At 40.9% G+C, this 18,633-nt stretch overlaps 2 protein-coding genes across 2 annotated transcripts in view; one reads left to right on the top strand and one right to left on the bottom strand.

Moving 5' to 3' along the window:
• CCDC57 (coiled-coil domain containing 57) overlaps positions 1-533 on the bottom strand; it is a 32,567-nt gene extending 32,034 nt beyond the window's left edge. The window contains exon 1 of the mRNA XM_050981169.1: positions 101-533. Coding sequence (XP_050837126.1) covers positions 101-123 — 23 coding nt within the window. The 5' untranslated portion in view covers positions 124-533. The remainder of the gene's footprint in view (positions 1-100) is intronic.
• SLC16A3 (solute carrier family 16 member 3) lies at positions 408-18,591 on the top strand. Its single transcript, XM_009094263.4, has 5 exons — positions 408-538; positions 6,843-7,087; positions 7,536-7,679; positions 8,028-8,795; positions 10,083-18,591. Exons 2-5 carry the CDS (start codon positions 6,865-6,867, stop codon positions 10,367-10,369), a joined length of 1,422 nt encoding a protein of 473 aa, XP_009092511.1. The 5' UTR covers positions 408-538; positions 6,843-6,864; the 3' UTR covers positions 10,370-18,591.
• The last annotated feature ends 42 nt before the right edge of the window (positions 18,592-18,633 follow it).

The following is an 18,633-nucleotide window of genomic DNA, read 5'->3' as shown; positions in this document are numbered from 1 at the left end:
AACTAAGCAAGGAAGCTCCTAAACCTAATTCTCATGGAAGGAGACAATGAGGAAACTGGGATCGCTCCCGGGAAAATAGAAACGGCAGCATAGAACAAACCTCAACCGCAGAAATCCGTTCATAAGTTGAAGTCCGCTGCTCAGGTCCTGTCCCTCCGGACAGCCAGTGCAGCATTCATGCCTGCAGGATCCAGCCCTGCGTTGCACTCTACGCAAGCAGCACAAAGCTCGTGCTGATGCCTTGTGAGGCCCCGGGGCCCCGCTCCGAGCCGGCGCCGGCGGAGCCGCGCTGCACGCAGCCGGGGCCCGTGCGCCGGAGAACCTGTAGCGGAGGGAGAGTCGCCGCGGCGGCGATAGGACCCAGGGCGCGCCCGGTGTGGCAGGGCGGGGCGAGCAGCCCCAGACCCGCCGCGCGGGAGCGCTCCCCAGCCCGGGAACAGACGGGCTGTGGCGGCTCTGCGTGGGCACACGGGCACAGCGGGCTGCGGTCCGGCGCCAGCACCGGCATCCCCGCACCGAGACGCGGGACGTGACTCAGGTACTGAGGCGGAGCCGTCGTGCGTGATGCTGCGGAGTCCTTGCCTGGTGCACGCGGACGAACGCCGCGGGGAGCGCCGTGTGGGGGGTCCGGAGCCGGGTGAGCCGAGCCCAGAGCGTTGGGCTGAGCGAGGGCGCTTTTCTGCGTGGGGCTCTCCGGGCCAGCGGATGAGCCTGAGCGCCGCCCAAGCTTTGGGCAAAGCGCGGCGTAAGAGTCGCCGGCTCATCCCTTACCCAGAGGCTATGCTGGGCGCCGGTAGGGACGTGGGCACGACGCCGACTGTTCTCGCACCCCTTGGCATCACCCCACGAGGGTCGGCGGGGCGCCGTCCCACCGGGTGCGTTTCTCCTTGCTCATGGGGCCATGCGGGCGCACCTCTTCGTCGAGAAACCCGCTTTGCCGTATGGGTCGCCCAACGTCCTCAGTGCCACCGGCCTGCAAGCGCTGTCCGGGTGCGGAGCGGTGCTGGCCACCGAGCCCCACTCCGCCTGCTACGAGAGAACTCTGCCCCCGGCTTCCCCTCTGGCAGCCGGGTCACGCCTAGGCGCGTAGTGCCGCCGGCCCGAGGGCACGTACAGTGCCACAACGGTGGCTCGTGGGACCGCCCGCGAGCTCGGGCTTTGTTTCCGCCATTCGTGGCCTCACACCCTTACTGGGGGACGAGGGTTAGTCGTCTCCGCTGTCCCTTCGCTACTGCTTAGCTCCTGTTTCAGTGTCGAGCCCCCGGAGATGAATTTCGGAATTTTTTTTCGTAGCGGTGACGGTTCAGGTCCGTCAGAGCGAGTGACGAGCAGTCTGAGGGACTGTTCCCTCATAAGGACATGGTCTCAGCCCCAGGCAGGAACCCCGTTACTCGGTTCAGCAAGCACACTAAGAACGGCGGGGCACCCGGCCGCGGAATCGCGCGGCATCTCCCCGGTCTGCGTGAGCATTGGCTTCGGCGGCGACCCAAGCGCTCCTCGAGAGGTGTCTCGGCTGAGGGCTGCGCGGGCTACGTGCCCGCCCCGGAGCGCCGCGCGAGCGGTCGTGGCCGTGGCGACGCCGCGACCGCTACCATTGTATTCCCAAGCCCTCTCCCCCCCACACTCCCTCCCGCGCGACGGACGCCGCAGCTCCTCTTCATCTCTTGGGAAAGAGCCTTTTTTTTAATGCTGCTCGCAATCCACCTGGAGGGGTCTGCGGCTTGCCTTCTAAGCAATTCTGTGGAGAGAAGAAAAAGCACAAAAAGGTGGAGCTGAATTTCAGTAATTCAGCTTCCTCACAGGCGCAGACCGTTAGCACTAGTGGAAATGCACTCCTCGTGGGCAAACTGTTCCATTTTGGATGTCACAGAGTAAAGTCATGTACGGGTTTGCAGTGTTTATTTCAGACGAAGCAGTGTGGCAGCCGTTTTAAAATGTAAATCAGAATCTATTAGTGCAGTACACCTTTTGTGGTTCAGTCAGAAGTATAACTCAAGGTATATTATAGAAATAAAAAGGTGGCGTTTTAAATTGTGACTGAAGTGGCAATTCACATATCTCAATGTGTGACACCCTATTATGCAGCTGCACTGTCCCAAGTGATCGTGTCAAATAACACCTCTGAGCCAGATGATCTTTTCTCACTATATTCAGCTACATGTGCTCATCTAGCTTGAGATACAGTGCATGTGCATGGGGTAGTTCCATTATAGTCTGCAAAAATAAGCAGAGATGCCCAGCTGGTGACAGGACTAGACCCTTAATTACTATTTATCCATCTCTGTCACTTTTTTGGTTTTATACAGAACAATATAAGGACACTTCTTCACTATAAGCAATTGTCAAGCATTAATGTTTTTCTAAAGCTTCAATATATTGCAAAGCCATCACAGCTGCAGGGCTGAAATTAATTTTCATGATGCATGAAAATTAATTGTAAGTTGTTCCTAAGTGAAGTTGGAATTCTGCAACTTTTCATGATATAAAACAGAGCAAGCAAATAGTCACAACTTTCCCTATAGAGCACTTTACCCAGATAAGAGAATTTAGACTGGTTATCGTTATCTGCTACACATAAAATTGCAGTGTGAATTTACTGTCAGTGAGGCCTGCTAATAACTTGTGATGAGTGTTACTCACTGTGCAGCAGCAGTGAGTGGCTGTTTTGAGGCTAAATGGGGACTGGAGAATGATTAATAGTCAAGATTTGGTATGGAACATCACTTGTAGCTACAGACAGCACAGAATTATCCTAGAAGTTCTAAGAGGGAGATGAGAGAATGGGGAAAACTGGCAAACCCTTAAGAAAGGCAGCAGATCTGGAAAAATTGTCTCATTTGAAATGGAGGAGGCCAAAATGGGACAGTGGAAGTCACTGTGGGCCCTTGCAGGAAGGACAGGAGGTCAGGATAGGCATTGATAAATATGGTAATGATTTTGTAGGGAACAGAAGTTAGCAGCAGCCTTTGGAATGAACATATAATTCAACTGGCTAATATTTAAGCAGGTAAGCCACAGGAAATGCACTAGTGGGTTATACCAGTGGCCCATCTAAATGGCTTCTATGAGGTACCGAAGTTGTAATAAAATCTGATTTATGCATTTGTACTTTAGAGAAGCAGGAAGGAGTTAAAGTCATGCTAAATAGGCAGATGTCAGTAATGTCAATACAAAGGGTAGTTGTTCTATATGTAGAGGGCTACCATAAGGGACTGGAGAATATTAAAACAAATTTTTTTTTTCAGGAATAATTTCCTGAAAAATTTCAGTAGAGTGGGTTAGTCTTAGAAATCCTCACTTAAAATCAAGAATAACATGCATATTTTGTTTAATCTGCTTAGATTTTAATACCTTTGGGCAAATACAGGAGGTTTATAATTCCTATTAACACAACATTAAGCAGCCTATGCTTTTCAAGGTATTCATAACCCCAACATCCTATGAAGAGAGAAATTATTTTCTTTGTTTCACAGATAAGAAAAACTGAAGGAGAATGTCTACATTACTCAGCTTATACCATCTTCCTTATTTTGTAGTTATACATTTCTCAGCTGGGTGTGGCTCCAGACTGAAGTCTAGGGTTCCCTACTTGGAAGATTATGTTCTATTTTTGATAACCATCTTTTATTTGTATCATAGAAATTCAAGGCTGTGTAGATTTCAGCTGTAGTTAGAAGAAATTAATTATTCTTGAAAATTCCTGAAATTAATTCTTCTTGAGAACATGAAGTTCTCAAGCTGTATAGGTCAGTGTACATGCTCATAAATGTCCTTCCTACCCACACTGCTGACCATGAAGTACAGCTACGTTGCCAATAGGAGTAGTGGCTAAACACAAACAATAGATTCTTGCTTTTTCTAGCTGCCTCTTTTTATAATACATCATCCCAGAAACCACGCCATCACACCACTCACAATGCTACCTAATATTTCCTCCTAACTGAGTCTATATTCGTTTCCATGACAACGAGAAGATAATATCAGGAAGATGAAACCCCAGATGCTACCTTTGTTTTGCACATTACCAAAGCAAGAACCCATTCATGACAGAAGGAATCTAGAATAAATACTGACAATACTGTTAGGTCTGTTGTGGAGATATGAAACTGAGCTGCAGCCACTTAAATGTAATCCTTTGCCTCTAAATAGGGCTGAGCTGGCAAAAGCAGAAAGCAAAACAAGCTGTTGCAATAGTTAGGCAGTAGCCTCCTATCTTAGCAGGCTTTGATGGCATCCCAGCACTGTAGCAAAATGCTAAGTAAAAATTTTGCCAGTGCAGATCAACCACAAGCCTGCCTTTTCTAAAGGTGTCACCCCTCGTTTATACATTTTGCAAAGGAACCTCCACACTAATTCCTTATTATTTCCTATTCACCTCTTAAGGAGGTGAATGCAGTCCCAGCTTAGCAAGGAACACCACAACATGATGAAGTACATTCTTGCTGTGTTTATGGAGACAGGGTTCATTTAGTTCTGGTTAATGGTCTTTTTATTTTGATGTGTTAACATGAACAACCAATGGACGAAACCAGATTAATAACATTGATTGTAGAATCATAGAGGGGTTTGGGTTAGAAGAAACCTTTAATCTCGTTCCAACCCACTGTCATGGGCACAAACACCTTCCATCAGGCCACGTTGCTCCAAACCCTGTTCAACCTGGTCTGGAACTCTTCTAGGGTTCAGACAGCCAACAGCTTCTCTGGGCAACCTTTGCCAGGGCCTCATCACCCTAAGAGTAAAGAATTTCTTCCTAATACCTGATCTAAACCTTCTGTCAGTTTGAAGCCAATCCCCCTTGTTCTATCACTGCATGCCCTTGTAACAAGTCCCTCTCCAGCCTTCTTGTAGCTACTTCAGACACTGGAAAGGTGCAATAAGGCTTCCCCAGAGCATCCTCTTCTGCATGCTGAACCATCTGAATTCTCTCAGCCTTTCCCTTTAAGAGTGCTGTTTTTGAGGCATGTGTGTGCAAATGTGAACTACTCTTGAAAGGATGGTGCTTGAAGATCTGGTGTGCCGGCTTATGGTGATTTTTAGCCAAATGTGGTAGTAGATGTGATGTAAAGAAGAGTAAATGGATATAACTGTGTGTTTCCCTGTAGACCTATTTTTATGAAATGCTGGAAAGTAGGCCAGGTTCCCTCACATCAGCAAGTCTACCTCTTTCATCACAGCAAAACATAAAACCGTTTTAGAGACTGCTCCTCATGGTAAAGATGGTAAGCTCTGTAAGGCAGGTGCAACAGAATGTGTCTCTTACAGGCTGACTTGCTCTGCTGGGCATGGAAGAGATCAAGAACGGCCAAGAAGGAGGATGTTTCCTGTGGGAGCACCAGGCTGCGGCAGCGGCGGTTTCGAGCGCTGGGCGGGGGTGCGGCCCCGGCTCCGCCCGGACCGCGCGCGCAACTGGCGGGCAGCGCCCGCCCCCCGCCCGGGAGTCACGTCCCGCACGTCTCAGTGCGGCGGCCGCGCGCGCCTTGCTGGGGCATCGCCGTGCGGGGTCAGGCGGGGCCACGGGCGGAGCAGTTCCGGCAGCCTCTGCCCGAGGGTCGGAGTGCAGCTGGGGGAGCCGGGTCTTCCTCCGTGCCGCGTCCGCACCAGGCTCGGTGCGCCGCGTGCCGATTTGACTTTTCTCCCTCCGAAAATCTTGGACAGTTCTCTTCTGGAAGGAATAAGCGTGCTGTCAAATAGTTCTTAACGGTGTTTCTCCTCAAAGCCACTCGCCGCTTCATATGGCATGGCTGAAGTTTGCTATTGGGGTTCAGCCCTGTTAAGTATGCAGAAGCTGCCTTATAACAACTTTGCTGTAGACGCAGTAAAGTAGACTGTCCCAGCCTGTGCGCAGAGGTGAATGCCGTAAGGCACTGAATGTCCCCAGCCAACATGGTATAAGCAGTCTGGAGAGATTGCCAGTTGCTATTTTTCAAGAAAGCATGCTCATGTATTATTACTAACTTTGCGTTGCTATTAGATGGGTAATGGAGACCAAGGAAAACTGCCCAACCCTTCCCCCAATATTTTAAACCTTCACTTCAAATGAAATATTCGGAGAACTTGGAAGTAGCGTGAGTGACAATACTCCCTGAAGTGCTTCAATTTTACATCTTATTCCTGTTTTTATACATTTGAGCTGAGATTAATAAAATATTACTTTTTCTTACTGATCACGTAGTAACAACAATGGGAAGTATTTGCTTCAGGCAGGCAGCTGTACTGAGCATTGCTTCAGTTACGAACTCCCAGCATCCACAAAAATGGCTCTTGGGGATTTTCATTGCAGTTTAGCATTTGAATTTGATGTGTGAAAAATGATAGCTCATCATCACCTCGAAGTGATGATGAGCTATCTTTCTATCTTTTCAAGATAACAGCGTATCAGGGCTGTACAGCTGTCCTCAGTGGGGAATAAAAAATCTGGGTGATTAGTCCACCATTTCACAGAGCAACAGGTCTCCTAAGTGACTAGGCCAGGGGATTCATGTAACAAGGTCTTATATAAAAAATCCTGCAGACTTTAATGCAGAAATTATTACATATTTGTGAAAGTCAGATACACCCCTGAAATGCTGTTATGGCTTCAGTTTTTTGATGAAGCAGTGCTTTGGATGAAATCCAGCTCTGACTTTGAGAGCTGTGCAGGGCCATTAATTTAAAACTCAGTTATGTGCATCTCATTTTCATGTACTTTTGCAAGCTTTGTAAAAACTAAACTCAAACTCAAAAGAAATAGTTAAAATTGCACTGCATCTTCAAGACTTTTTTTTTTTTTTAAGTAGTTCCATGCCTTAGTTTAAATGGTAATGCAATTTTAGAGATACTAATTGCTTTTTGTTTCTTAGGGAACACACAAGCTTCTTCAACATGGGAGCTGTAGTAGCTGATGATGGTCCATCAGGTGTTAAAGCCCCTGATGGAGGCTGGGGCTGGGCTGTCCTTTTTGGCTGTTTTATCATCACAGGATTCTCTTATGCCTTTCCTAAGGCAGTTAGTGTCTTCTTTAAAGAACTTATCCGGGAATTTGGCATTGGATATAGTGACACTGCATGGATTTCCTCCATTCTGTTGGCCATGCTTTATGGAACAGGTGAGTAGTTATCTGGTTTTGAAACAGTATTGTGTCATACAATTAACTTTGTAAATCTTACAGCCATTTACAGTCTGTATCATTACTTGTGTGCAAATAAGGCATTCCAAGGAAGAATTACTAATAATCAGTTTATTTAAAATTATGTCTTTAGTCAGTAGTTGCTAAAGATGATGAAAAAGAAAAATCACAAGGCACTATGAAGACAAAAAAGATTGAAGTATTTGACTACAGAGGAAAGGACATTTTTCCTGATTGGCCTGACTTTATGGACAAAGTACAAATCAAGTCAGAATCACTGAAGTTGGAAAGACCTTAAACCTTTAAGATCATTGATTCCTACCATGAACGTTGCACTTTGAGGTCTACCAAAGGAATACAAAGTATCAGAAAATCAGTTGCAAAAGTTGGTTTATTATAGCAACCGTAACTTGCTTTTCTTGCCTAGGTCCACTTTGTAGCATATGTGTCAATCGCTTTGGTTGTCGCCCTGTCATGCTGGTGGGTGGCCTTTTTGCTTCAATGGGGATGGTGATAGCTTCCTTCTGCACAAGCATCGTTCAGATCTATCTAACTGCAGGTGTGATTACCGGTAAGTACTATGCTGAAAAATTAGTTCACTTAGGTCTTAGCTTTAGGCTGAAGTTTTGTTTAAGTGAAATATACCCAAAGCATAAGGATCACCCAAACTGGGCTTTTATAAAGATGGCAGATAAATGTGGAATTAAAAGGTCATTTCTTTTTGTTATTAGCGTGAAGTGTAATCATAAAGTACAATAATACTATGGGGGTAAAACACTTTGTTTTATCTTACGATTCTTTTGTCCATTTGGAATAAAACTATTTTCTCTAAAGTCATGAGTCAGAAAAACTGTAATTAGAATATCTTTAACAATGATATTGTAGGCCAGTATTAATTTTTATGTACCCTCTGCTACAGGTTTGGGTTTGGCACTAAACTTTCAGCCTTCACTCATCATGTTAAACCGTTACTTTGACAAACGCCGGCCCTTAGCCAATGGGCTATCTGCTGCTGGGAGTCCAGTGTTTCTTTGTGCTCTCTCACCGTTGGGGCAGATACTACAGCATGAGTATGGTTGGAGAGGAGGATTCCTTATCCTGGGTGGGATGCTGCTCAACTGCTGCGTATGCGGAGCACTAATGAGACCTTTGGAGCCACCCAAAAAGGCTGAAGCTACCAAAGAGCCAGCTGAGAAGAAAGTGAAGAAAAAACTTCTGGATTTCAGTGTGTTTAAAGACAGTGGTTTTGTAATCTATACGCTAGCAGCATCTATCATGGTGCTTGGCCTCTTTGTTCCCCCAGTGTTTGTTGTGAGTTATGCCAAGGATTTAGGGTATCAAGACACCAAAGCAGCTTTTCTTCTGACTATTCTGGGATTCATTGATATCTTTGCTCGCCCAATCTGTGGAATGGTTGCTGGTCTTAAATGGGTTAGACCACGCTGTGTCTACCTCTTCAGTTTTGCTATGATTTTTAATGGCTTTACAGATCTCATGGGCTCTATGTCTGCTGATTATGGTGGACTGGTGGTCTTTTGCATTTTCTTTGGCATTTCTTATGGAATGGTAGGTGCTCTTCAGTTTGAAGTTCTCATGGCTATCGTTGGTACGCAGAAGTTTTCCAGTGCTATTGGTTTAGTGCTCCTGGCAGAAGCTATGGCTGTTCTGATCGGTCCACCATCAGCAGGCAAGTATGCCATTTAGCTCAGAATTTAAAATTGTGCACATCGCATTCATTACACAAAATATAAGGGAGCTGAGAAAAAGATGCGAGTCACTCGAGAAATGCAGATTGTGCTAGTGTTGTACGTATTTCAAAGGCTTTCTGCAGTTACACTCTGAAATCCTCCAAGAAGGGATGGAATAAACCTTTTCCTTCTTGGATCTATTTCAGGATTGGCTAAATTGCCATCTAGAGATGCTGCTATTTCCCCCCTAAAACCCTGCACTGAACTTATTATTGGTAGATAGCTGACTGGGATTCAGAATATGAAACCTGTCAATTTTCTTTGGGAAATATTAGGATACATTCTCTATATCCACGGTAGCTCTGGAGGAGGAAAGAAAACATCTGAAGAAGAAAAAAAATCTTACAAGGAGGACTATAAAACTGAACTAATTTAAGGAAAGTAGAGTGCTTCTATTGCATGTCTTACAACCCAAGAATAAGGGGACATGAACAAAATAGTAAAATTCATTAATCTGAAGTCAAAATACAAATTAATTATTAATCAAAGAACAAACATTTTACAGACCCTGAACTGAAACACACTTTCCTTCCCCAAACCCACCAGTTCACTGATATAGAATGTTTACTGTTTATACCAGACAGTAAAAACATCAAGTATTTTTATTTTGACAGAACCCCCTTCATGGGAAAACCAGTATTATGCATTATTTCCTTCAATCTTCAGGTTTGGAGAGGCACTTCCTTCATATCCTCCCACCTGTTCCTTCACATCCACAGAGTCCTGTAAAAATTTACCTTTACCAGTGCCAGAATTAGTCAGTTACTCCAGACTAACTATTGAATAAAATTTTAATTTCAAGCAGGCAGTGCACTACCCATGTAGAAAGGTAAATGGAATTGGGAGCAAGAGGATAATGATGATCAGATCATGATACAGATGACATACCATCCATGGATGCACACATCTTTATGTGAAATACAAAGCATGTGTATGATCTTTTGCATCTGAATGCGAGGCTGGTTTTATTTCAGATGAACTGCATGCCTCTGTGCGCAGCAGACTATGTGTTTCGGTATCTCATGTAGTGTCAGTGACTGTCAAACTGAACTGAAATAATTGGGAAATATTTTGTTATAAACTTGTTTTAATCCTATTTCAAAAAACTTGGTTAGGTAGTCATGGTGATTCTTAACAGGAAAGTCAAAATGCTTTAAAAAAATCAGAAAAATATTCACTGCAAGATAATAATTTTTGTTAATTACCTGGAATGTTGCCTTTTTCAGGAAAACTCCTGGATGCAACGGGGAGGTACATGTTTGTTTTCATTATTGCTGGAATTGAAGTTACCACCTCAGCCCTTGTACTGGCCTTGGGAAATTTCTTCTGCATTAAGAAAAAATCAGAAGAACCACATACAAGAGAAGAAGCAGCAGAAAGAGAGGAATTAAACAAATCTGAAAACAAAGCTCCTGAAGATGCCAAAGTGGACTCTATTGAAGTAGAGCAGTTTCTGAAAGATGAGCCTGAAAAAAATGGCGAAGTTGTAACTAACCCAGAAACATGTGTGTGAGCATGACAAGGAACTGAAAAGTGTTTAGAAATGAAAGATTTCCAATGCTATTTATTTTAGAAACAGAAATAGTTTAGGGCTGGGCCATCTGCTTTAATAACTGGGGGCTAGTCAGCTCATCAGGTCTCTTTGGGAAGCTGATTAGCTAGACATCATCCAACTGGAAAAATAGCTTTATTGGTAAAAGGTGGAACACTGTGGTTATACATTTTATGTAAACTAAAAAGCTTTTATGAACACGAGTAGGGTCTTGCTATGCATCACTGGAAACCGCTCACTTGGAAGATACAGAAAAAGCATATTTTTAGAAAAGTGGAATTATATGTATGTTTTCAGACAATATTGATGAAATCGCTGTGTTGTGTGGCTAAATATAATTTCCCTACGTTCTCTGTGAAGGGAAAAGACATCGAGATGGATAAAAATCTCAGGAACTTAAAGGCCTCCATTAGGTTTTTGAATTTCTTACCTTCTTAGATTTTTTTAGATTAATTGGCTCAGCCCTAATTTAATTTTGATAATATCTGTAACTTTGATTTCCATAAATACATTTCTGCCTAAACCTGTAACCTTTGCAATTATCATCTGGAAATCCTGTTTTTGGAAAGGCGCATTACAGACAGCATCCTCAGCAGATTACACAAGTGGTATTCCAAGATAGTACTTAAAAAAAAAAAAAAAAAGGCAGAATGGACCCTCACAGACCTCAGACCTGAGGAAACAAAATTAGCCCACAATTCCATATACTGTATTCAATAAAATTTCCCTAGAGCATTGAAAAATATTACAAGTAACATGGACAACATGATCAGTAGAATATTCTGAAAAAAGTGTCCATTTTGCATATAAAAGAAATGATGGTGCAAGTTTCCAGATGACCTACAGAGTGGGTAGACTGAGGGAAGAGATTGAACTACTTTGAAACATGTCAGTCATCCATAAAATGCAATGTTAGCATCACAGGGAGGTTTTAACATGTTTAGTTTTGAGGTTTTTTTCTTCCTCATTTATCCCACTTCCCTACCCCCTGGCTTAATCTATGGAAGTTCAAAGTGCCATTCTTGTTGTTTGAGGAAACATGATAGAACTGTTCATCATTTTTATAATGGCATGGTATTGAATAGAAATAGAAGGGAAAAGAAAGGCATTGTATTTTTTCTCCAACCGAAACCAGTCAAGAAATGTAGTTTTTTAAAATATAAAATCATGCTACTGCATCTCATCTCTCAAATCTACTTATAAAATGCTGAATAGGCTTTGTAACTGCAGTAACAATCTTCAAAACAGACAAAATGTAACAGATTCCATTTTCTTAGTGGTAGCAAAGGAATATTGGCTTTCAGGTGCCAAAATTGTTCTGCTTAATAACTGAAAATTGAAAGACCCTAATCCCTTAAAACTCAGTATCCACTTAAAATTTTTACCAGAAACAAAGTGCCAAAACCATGAACCATTCTCTAATGAATGGTACCAGCTTCCATTTTGGAAGTTTCTTCAAAATGGTTTTGCATTGTTAGGACAACCTTGCACAGAAGTCGGAAAGTTAGAAATACAACTTTTAAAAGAAATGGATGCTGTATAGAATAAACTGGGTTTATATCCTATGTAGTGCATTATTTTAAAGTCTTATTAATTTAGTGGCAGCAATTGTAGCGAATGACATTTCCCAGTTGTAACACCTTACTTACTGAACTTAGCTCCAGTTTGCTAAAGACTAAATTGGTACTTGAAACACAACACTGATAGCTCCAGAAGGCAAGTGAAAAACAGAACCCACAGAGTAATTTATTATATCCTTGGAGGCTGCTTCAGATGATACATGACGGCCTGATACACTTTCAGATTGGATTTCCCTGTTGTTTCAAAAAGCAGAAAATACAAACCTTTCCAAAGGTGAATTCAGATTCTCAGATAGCCATTTTTGTCTTACTGTGTGCTTTCATCACTGGATTTCTTTGCTAGATAATGCTATGCAGTTATCACAGAACTAAATGGTTGTTCCTTTGACCTCAGGTTTTGGCACAATTTTAAGTTTCTGTACATTCTGCAAATTGTCTAGACCGCTTTATATGTGACAGAATGTTATTTGTGCTTATCATACTGACTTTCCAGACTATGTTTAATTTTCCATACATAATACTTTTACAGTTAAGCTGGAAAAAGTTTTATGTTGTAATTTTATGTGGTTTGAGACAGAAAAGGAAGTTAAGAAGGCAAGGAGACACGGTTCAACAAGAAACCATAAATAATCTTGTAAGTAAGTAAAACTGGTGTTCACAGAAAGGCCTCATTTGCCTATACAAGTTATTTTCTTCCACTCAAAGATCAATCACTCTGACTGGGACTGCCAATGCTCTTGTGCTGCTTTCAGCATAGGTCTACCAATGGCTGGCAGTATTTATGACAGCAGGAGATGCTTACTGAATGAGAGTGGTCAAATCAAAGGACTCCTTTATCGACTTTGAGGAAAAAAAAAAGAGCTAGAATTTAATTCACTAAGCAGTTTAAAAAACTATATTAGCAGTGTAAAATCTTTTATCATTTTAATTAATTGCAAGAAGCATCAATACAAAGGTGAGAAACTCCTAATGTAGCTCTCTTAGCAACATCCAAAGTGGTAGGATTGAGTGTACTTCAGAGTTCTAGAGCCAGTTAGAAAAAGCCAAGCTCCTTGCTGCCATTCTGTCCCCACTCAAGGGTAACACCCAAGTGTGTGCTAGCCCTCCAGTCCTCTTTCTGTTCAGCTGCCTTTATCTTCTTGGAAAGAGATTTGCTAAACTGATGGGAAGGAAACCTCCATGCCAGATCCCTAGGCTGAACACCTGCTGGCCACTATGCTAGACTGTGATGAAGCATGTACCCAACTGTTCCTATTGCCATGGCCACAAAGGGTTATTGATCTCTCATTTTATAGACTTCTCTCCTTCCAACCCAATGTATTAAAAAATCAAAAGCAACCAAAACTAAACCCCACAAGCAGCTAGTCCTTAGGTTCCTAGCACTGTCCAGCCAGGCTCCTTTTTAATTTAACTCTGCTTATTGTAAATATTTAAATAGATTGATAAATATTTAAAAAAAATATTTTGTATATTTAAATGCAAGGAATTGATTTCAAATTCTTCCAGGTACTTTGCTACTGTATTTCTTTAATCTCAATACCGCTGAGATGCCCTTAAGAGCAGTCTGCGAGATCCGCTCATCCATATATTTTGAGGACGTATATGGTCGAAACCATAAACCATTGCTAAAGAGACACTGATTGCTCAGGGTGACAGGCAGAACAGTTTCATGAAACATCTATTCCAGACAAACCTTTGTTCAACCTTCACCTGATTAAAATTTTGTGATTTGAAAAAAGGTAAAAGGAAGGGAATGTAGGTAATTATGCAACTGAATTGCAAAGCATCCGAAGATTATAGTTTACTCCTGCATCGTACACTATTGAAACATATGTAATTTCTTTTGACACACAGATCATGAATATATCGACGAAGTCTGGAGAGTACACTATCAAAAACCAAAACAGTTTTCAAAGAGTCTTTCTCTGAAAGTAGTGAATAGTCTTTTGCCCTGCAGGCTAGCAAAATTTTTAAAGCACTTTGGATCTTCACACATTCTATAAATAGTGTACTATAGGATTTATGGTTGAAGTATTGTATGCTTGATTATGTAATGGGTCTTAGGAAAGTAAGGCCCTGATGCAAGGAGATGAAATGTGTAAAAATGCCAGTAAGACACAGAGACTATATAAAAGAGAATACATGTGTTTGCACATACGTATGTACATATATGTGTACATGCATACATACATACACATATAAAAATATATATGTAAACATGCAAAATACCCACAGGAGTAGATTACAGCTTGCCCATTTATTAGACAATGAGCAGAGTTGAAATTATTTTCTTCCCCCTATACAAAGATCAGTTCGCTTTTTTGAAAATTCTAAATTAAATATTTTGTAGGCATTTGGAGCCTAGAAGACCTCAGCAGAACTAGAAGTTTTAAAGTGATGCAGCTATCTTGTTTCAAGCTAAGCCAGTTCTCTAAAGTTAAGACTTGAGATGGACAGTACGAAGGTATGGTGTAAACGACTGGAGAGATTTTGTGCTAATATTAAATTCCATTTACACAAAATGGGTATTAGGCAATGTAGAATCATTCGTTAAAAATAAATTAGAACATTCCCCTAATCAAGCAAACAAACTTTGAAATGAAAAAGCAGAATTCACATACGCACCTTTGGTACATCCCAAAGGAAATGTTTAGTTTGGTAGACAATCAAAAACAGAAGAATTTCAGAATGCAAACTCTTACATGTTACAACATGTAAGTATTGATTTGTGTATGTGTGTCTGTCTCTTTGCCACACTCATCTTTAGGATTATGGGAAGCAATTAATTTTGTGCGAGATGACATTTCGTTTCTTGTTAATGCACTTTAATGTAATGTGTATATTTATACTTAGTAATTTTTTTTAAGCTTTTCTAGTAAACTGTTGCAAATGTAGTGAATAAATATCTGATTGTCAAAAACTGTGGGTTTCAGAAAATAAGCTCAGAAAAAAAATCAACACCCCAATATGGACATTGGACTTAATTTGCACATGCCTAATAAACAGCTACACAGGAACAAGTCTTTATAGAGAAGAGCTGACGCTTAGCTGACAGGCAGCCAAAATTTAATGTGGGCAAGGGGGACTGCTTTTGCTGTGACTCATAGTTTGGCCAATTCCAAAATGGATATATGCTTCTGCTGTAAATGATCCTGAAGACTATTTTAAAGCATCAGCTAATTTAAAATATCAGCAATTAATTTTATGCTGTGTAAAAAGTATTAATGTTCTACTCTGACTAGTGCCCCAGGTTTTGTTTACAGGTAAAGTTTAATGAACTGTCATGACTTATAAAGCCCAAAATATTTTGGACACTGACATGTTGGCAAGCTGTCTTTACTGTCAAGTGATGCTCTTTAGAACTTGAAAGCTCCTAAGAAAACACAGTGTAGGCATACATTTATGTTGTGGGGTTTTGGCTCCTATGGTACCTCAGCTAGGACCGGCTCCTCAAGGTATAACCTCAAGGCTACACCCAGGTAAATCAAAATTACAAGCTCTTCAGTGTAGCAGGACCTATCTTTTGGGATCTGAAGACACATACCTGTGCTTAATTCTAAGTATCTCTGGCAAGAGATCTTTGAGAAAACTTTCTAAGCTCACCTTAAAAAGTTTCTGTATACTTACACAGAAAAGGTCACAGTTTACATAAACACCCCCCACCCCCACCCCCAAATACTTGAATAGATACATGATTACCTTTTTTATACTCATTTAATTAAACTGGCAAGGCTTAAGGTGTAATCAAATGCTTTGAGACCCAATGGCCAAACCAAGCCATATTCTGCTGCAGGAATTAATATTACTCAGTGGACTAAAATGACAGAACTTACTAGCATGTAGTCAGCCCACCCTTGTGACAGAAAAATAGAATTATCTTTCCCTCTAGCTCTCTTTGAGTCTGAAAGAAAGAAGTAGAGCCATTCACTGTAGGGGAAAATGGGCTTGACCTGAGTTGCACAGCTGCTGTTCCCTGCTGCTGGACCTGTTGAAGAAGTATTCGTCTCCTTGTGGAAGAGTAAACAACCTTGACAACAGCAGAGGCACTGCAAATGAGAAGCAACAGCTTTGGAAGGGATTGTTTGAGCAGCTTTCTCAATGCTTCTGAGATAGAGCTCATTTTTGTGCCAGTTAAAATGCTTATGCTCTTAGAAGCATTTTGCTAGTGACACAGTCAGCTAGATCAGCAGTCCTGCATTTGAGAATGTATGGCAAATTGAGATACAGAGTAAAAAACTATTTACCTCTAGATATACAGTTAGTTCCTTGACTGATCTCCGTATTTGCTTCATCATGTCAGCAAAATTTCAGTTGGTAGCCTTCCTCACTACTCCCAGATGAATACTTCAGAGCATTAAGAAGGGATGGCTTTTGCTCTTCTCACTTTTCATCTACTACTCTTTTTATTGTGAAAGGTTTAAAACCTTTCACAATAAAACTCTGAACTCAATGAAAAAGTATATCCAGATTTTAGTATTTAAAACTCTTAAACAGCAAAGACCTTCTGAGTGTTGTTGAAAAATGTGCCTTAAGATCAATTGATGACGTGTCAGACAAAATACCTTTTTTTTTTTTTTTTTTTGGCCCTGAGAGCAGAGAAACATTTGCTGTTTGGGGTCATCTAAGAAAAAGACCTCTGCATGACCTCAGATTACCCTGGTTTATCCTTTCCTTAAGGATTAAGGGAAATACCAGAAGCTGTGTCCTGCCTTTGTGCCTGTAATACTTGTAAGTCTGAACCAAGCTGAGGACTGCAATTGAACAAATTTTTTTTCTTGTAGTTTTCAGGACTAAGTATTTTCTTCTTAGTGTATAAAGTACCAAAAGAATTCTTGTTCTACATCCCACCCCAAACATCCTGGACTGATCACGGCAAAGACACTGTAGACTAGGGATTAATAATTTAAGATGATCTGCAGCATTTCTCCCTTTTCCACTTTTTCACATCCTTCTTTGTCCATTAGGCATACATTTATATCTCAGACCTATACCTTAAGCATTTTGAATCAAGAATTGTCCAAAATGTGATTAACATTTTTAGGCATATTTTTGTAGATTCTCCTCTTATTTTCTACTATCCCCTGCCTGCAGCACATAACGGTTTTCACAGAAGAACCAACCCATACTAGTCTTAATAATATAAAGCAAGGAAAAAACCCACCAACATCTAAGAAGTTGTAAAGTGTTAATACTGCACAAAATATTTTCTGAAAAAGTTGGTATGATTTGGCTGTGAAACACAATCTTACTGAAGACCAGGCCTCTGAGCACTCTCCTCATACAAAAGCACTGAACAATGCACAGTCTATACAAATTCAGGTTCAGCCATTTAAATCTATACATAGTCATGTAAAATCAACAACTGTCACTTGAATGAATCAGAGGGAAATGTACTGTTATAATAACAAAATACTGCATTCTTTTACAGTAAAACCTTTTTATTATTAACCTAGCTCATCCAGTGAATTTTAGAAGCTACTGTAGGATTAAGTCCATGATGGATTACACTTGCTCACAATCTCAAAGCTTAAATTTTGATTCCTGACCAGATGGCCCAGCACTATTAAAAAAACAGTAGCATTGTTTTAATTTGGTATTTTGTACACAAAGTGCAGCTCTTGTAAAGCAAAAGTCAAAGAACAAAATAAACACCTTTTTATTTATTTTAATAGAGAAACTAAATATTCTTGAAATAAACATGTCTGCTGCTCTAGCCAATACTATACTCAAGGGGGTCTGAGACATGAGGAAACAAAGACAAGTAGTTGTGCTTATGATATTTTTTCCAACTGGAAATGATGACTTCATCAACATGCTTTCCTCCAAGGAATATTTTGAATATTTTAATGAAGTTAATATGGAATATATGGACTCAAATGTTTTTGCTTAATACCTCTCTTAAAGCAGAGGTTTTTTTGGTTTTTTTTTTAAGTACTTGTACCACTCAAGGACTCTGTAACCACTCAAGATTATGTAAAACAGCAGCACAGGTGGTATTTTCCATATAAAAGCATATACACTATGTTAAATGAAAACCACGAGAAGAAGTTAAAATATCCTTCCAACTTTTAAAGGTCTGATAATAAGAAAACATGGGTTCCTGAAGGTCCGTCTACTCTCAGATTATAATAGACTTTTGGGAATCACACAGCAAAATCAGGAATTTTATTATACAGGGCACCACTGTGAGTACAGCTCACTATTTTTCTTGCTTTCACCTTAGCTCCCATAACTGATATAATCTCAATTCCCTTACTATACCGTCTTACCAATACCATCCATTACTTGATATGCAAAAGCATTTGTACAAAATTAAAAACTTCTGGAAAAAAAGAGAAGTATCCAAACAAAAACATTTACCTTTAAACTGGCAAAAAGGCATGCTTTCTGCGAGCAAAGCAATTAATGCTTTCTATTTCTTCCTGTATACCCCAGGATCAAACTACCAAACTCTTTCACTGAAAGTTTTGCTACCAAGACAGTATCTTCAAATGTTTGCAACTGACAATATTCTTTGTAGGTACAGAAATCCCTTGAAAAAAAGAAAAAAGAAGAGAAAAATGAGAAAAGAGAAGCAAAAAAAAAAAAAAAAAGAGATAAAAAGAGTTGCATAAGGTAAACAGTAAGGATTCATTGCAAGTCAGA

Source organism: Serinus canaria, chromosome 18 (genome assembly GCF_022539315.1).
Source record: "Serinus canaria isolate serCan28SL12 chromosome 18, serCan2020, whole genome shotgun sequence".
Taxonomy (NCBI): Eukaryota; Metazoa; Chordata; class Aves; order Passeriformes; family Fringillidae; genus Serinus; species Serinus canaria.
Note: the sequence above shows the minus strand (reverse complement) of the source record. Positions and strands in the feature narration are given on the sequence as shown.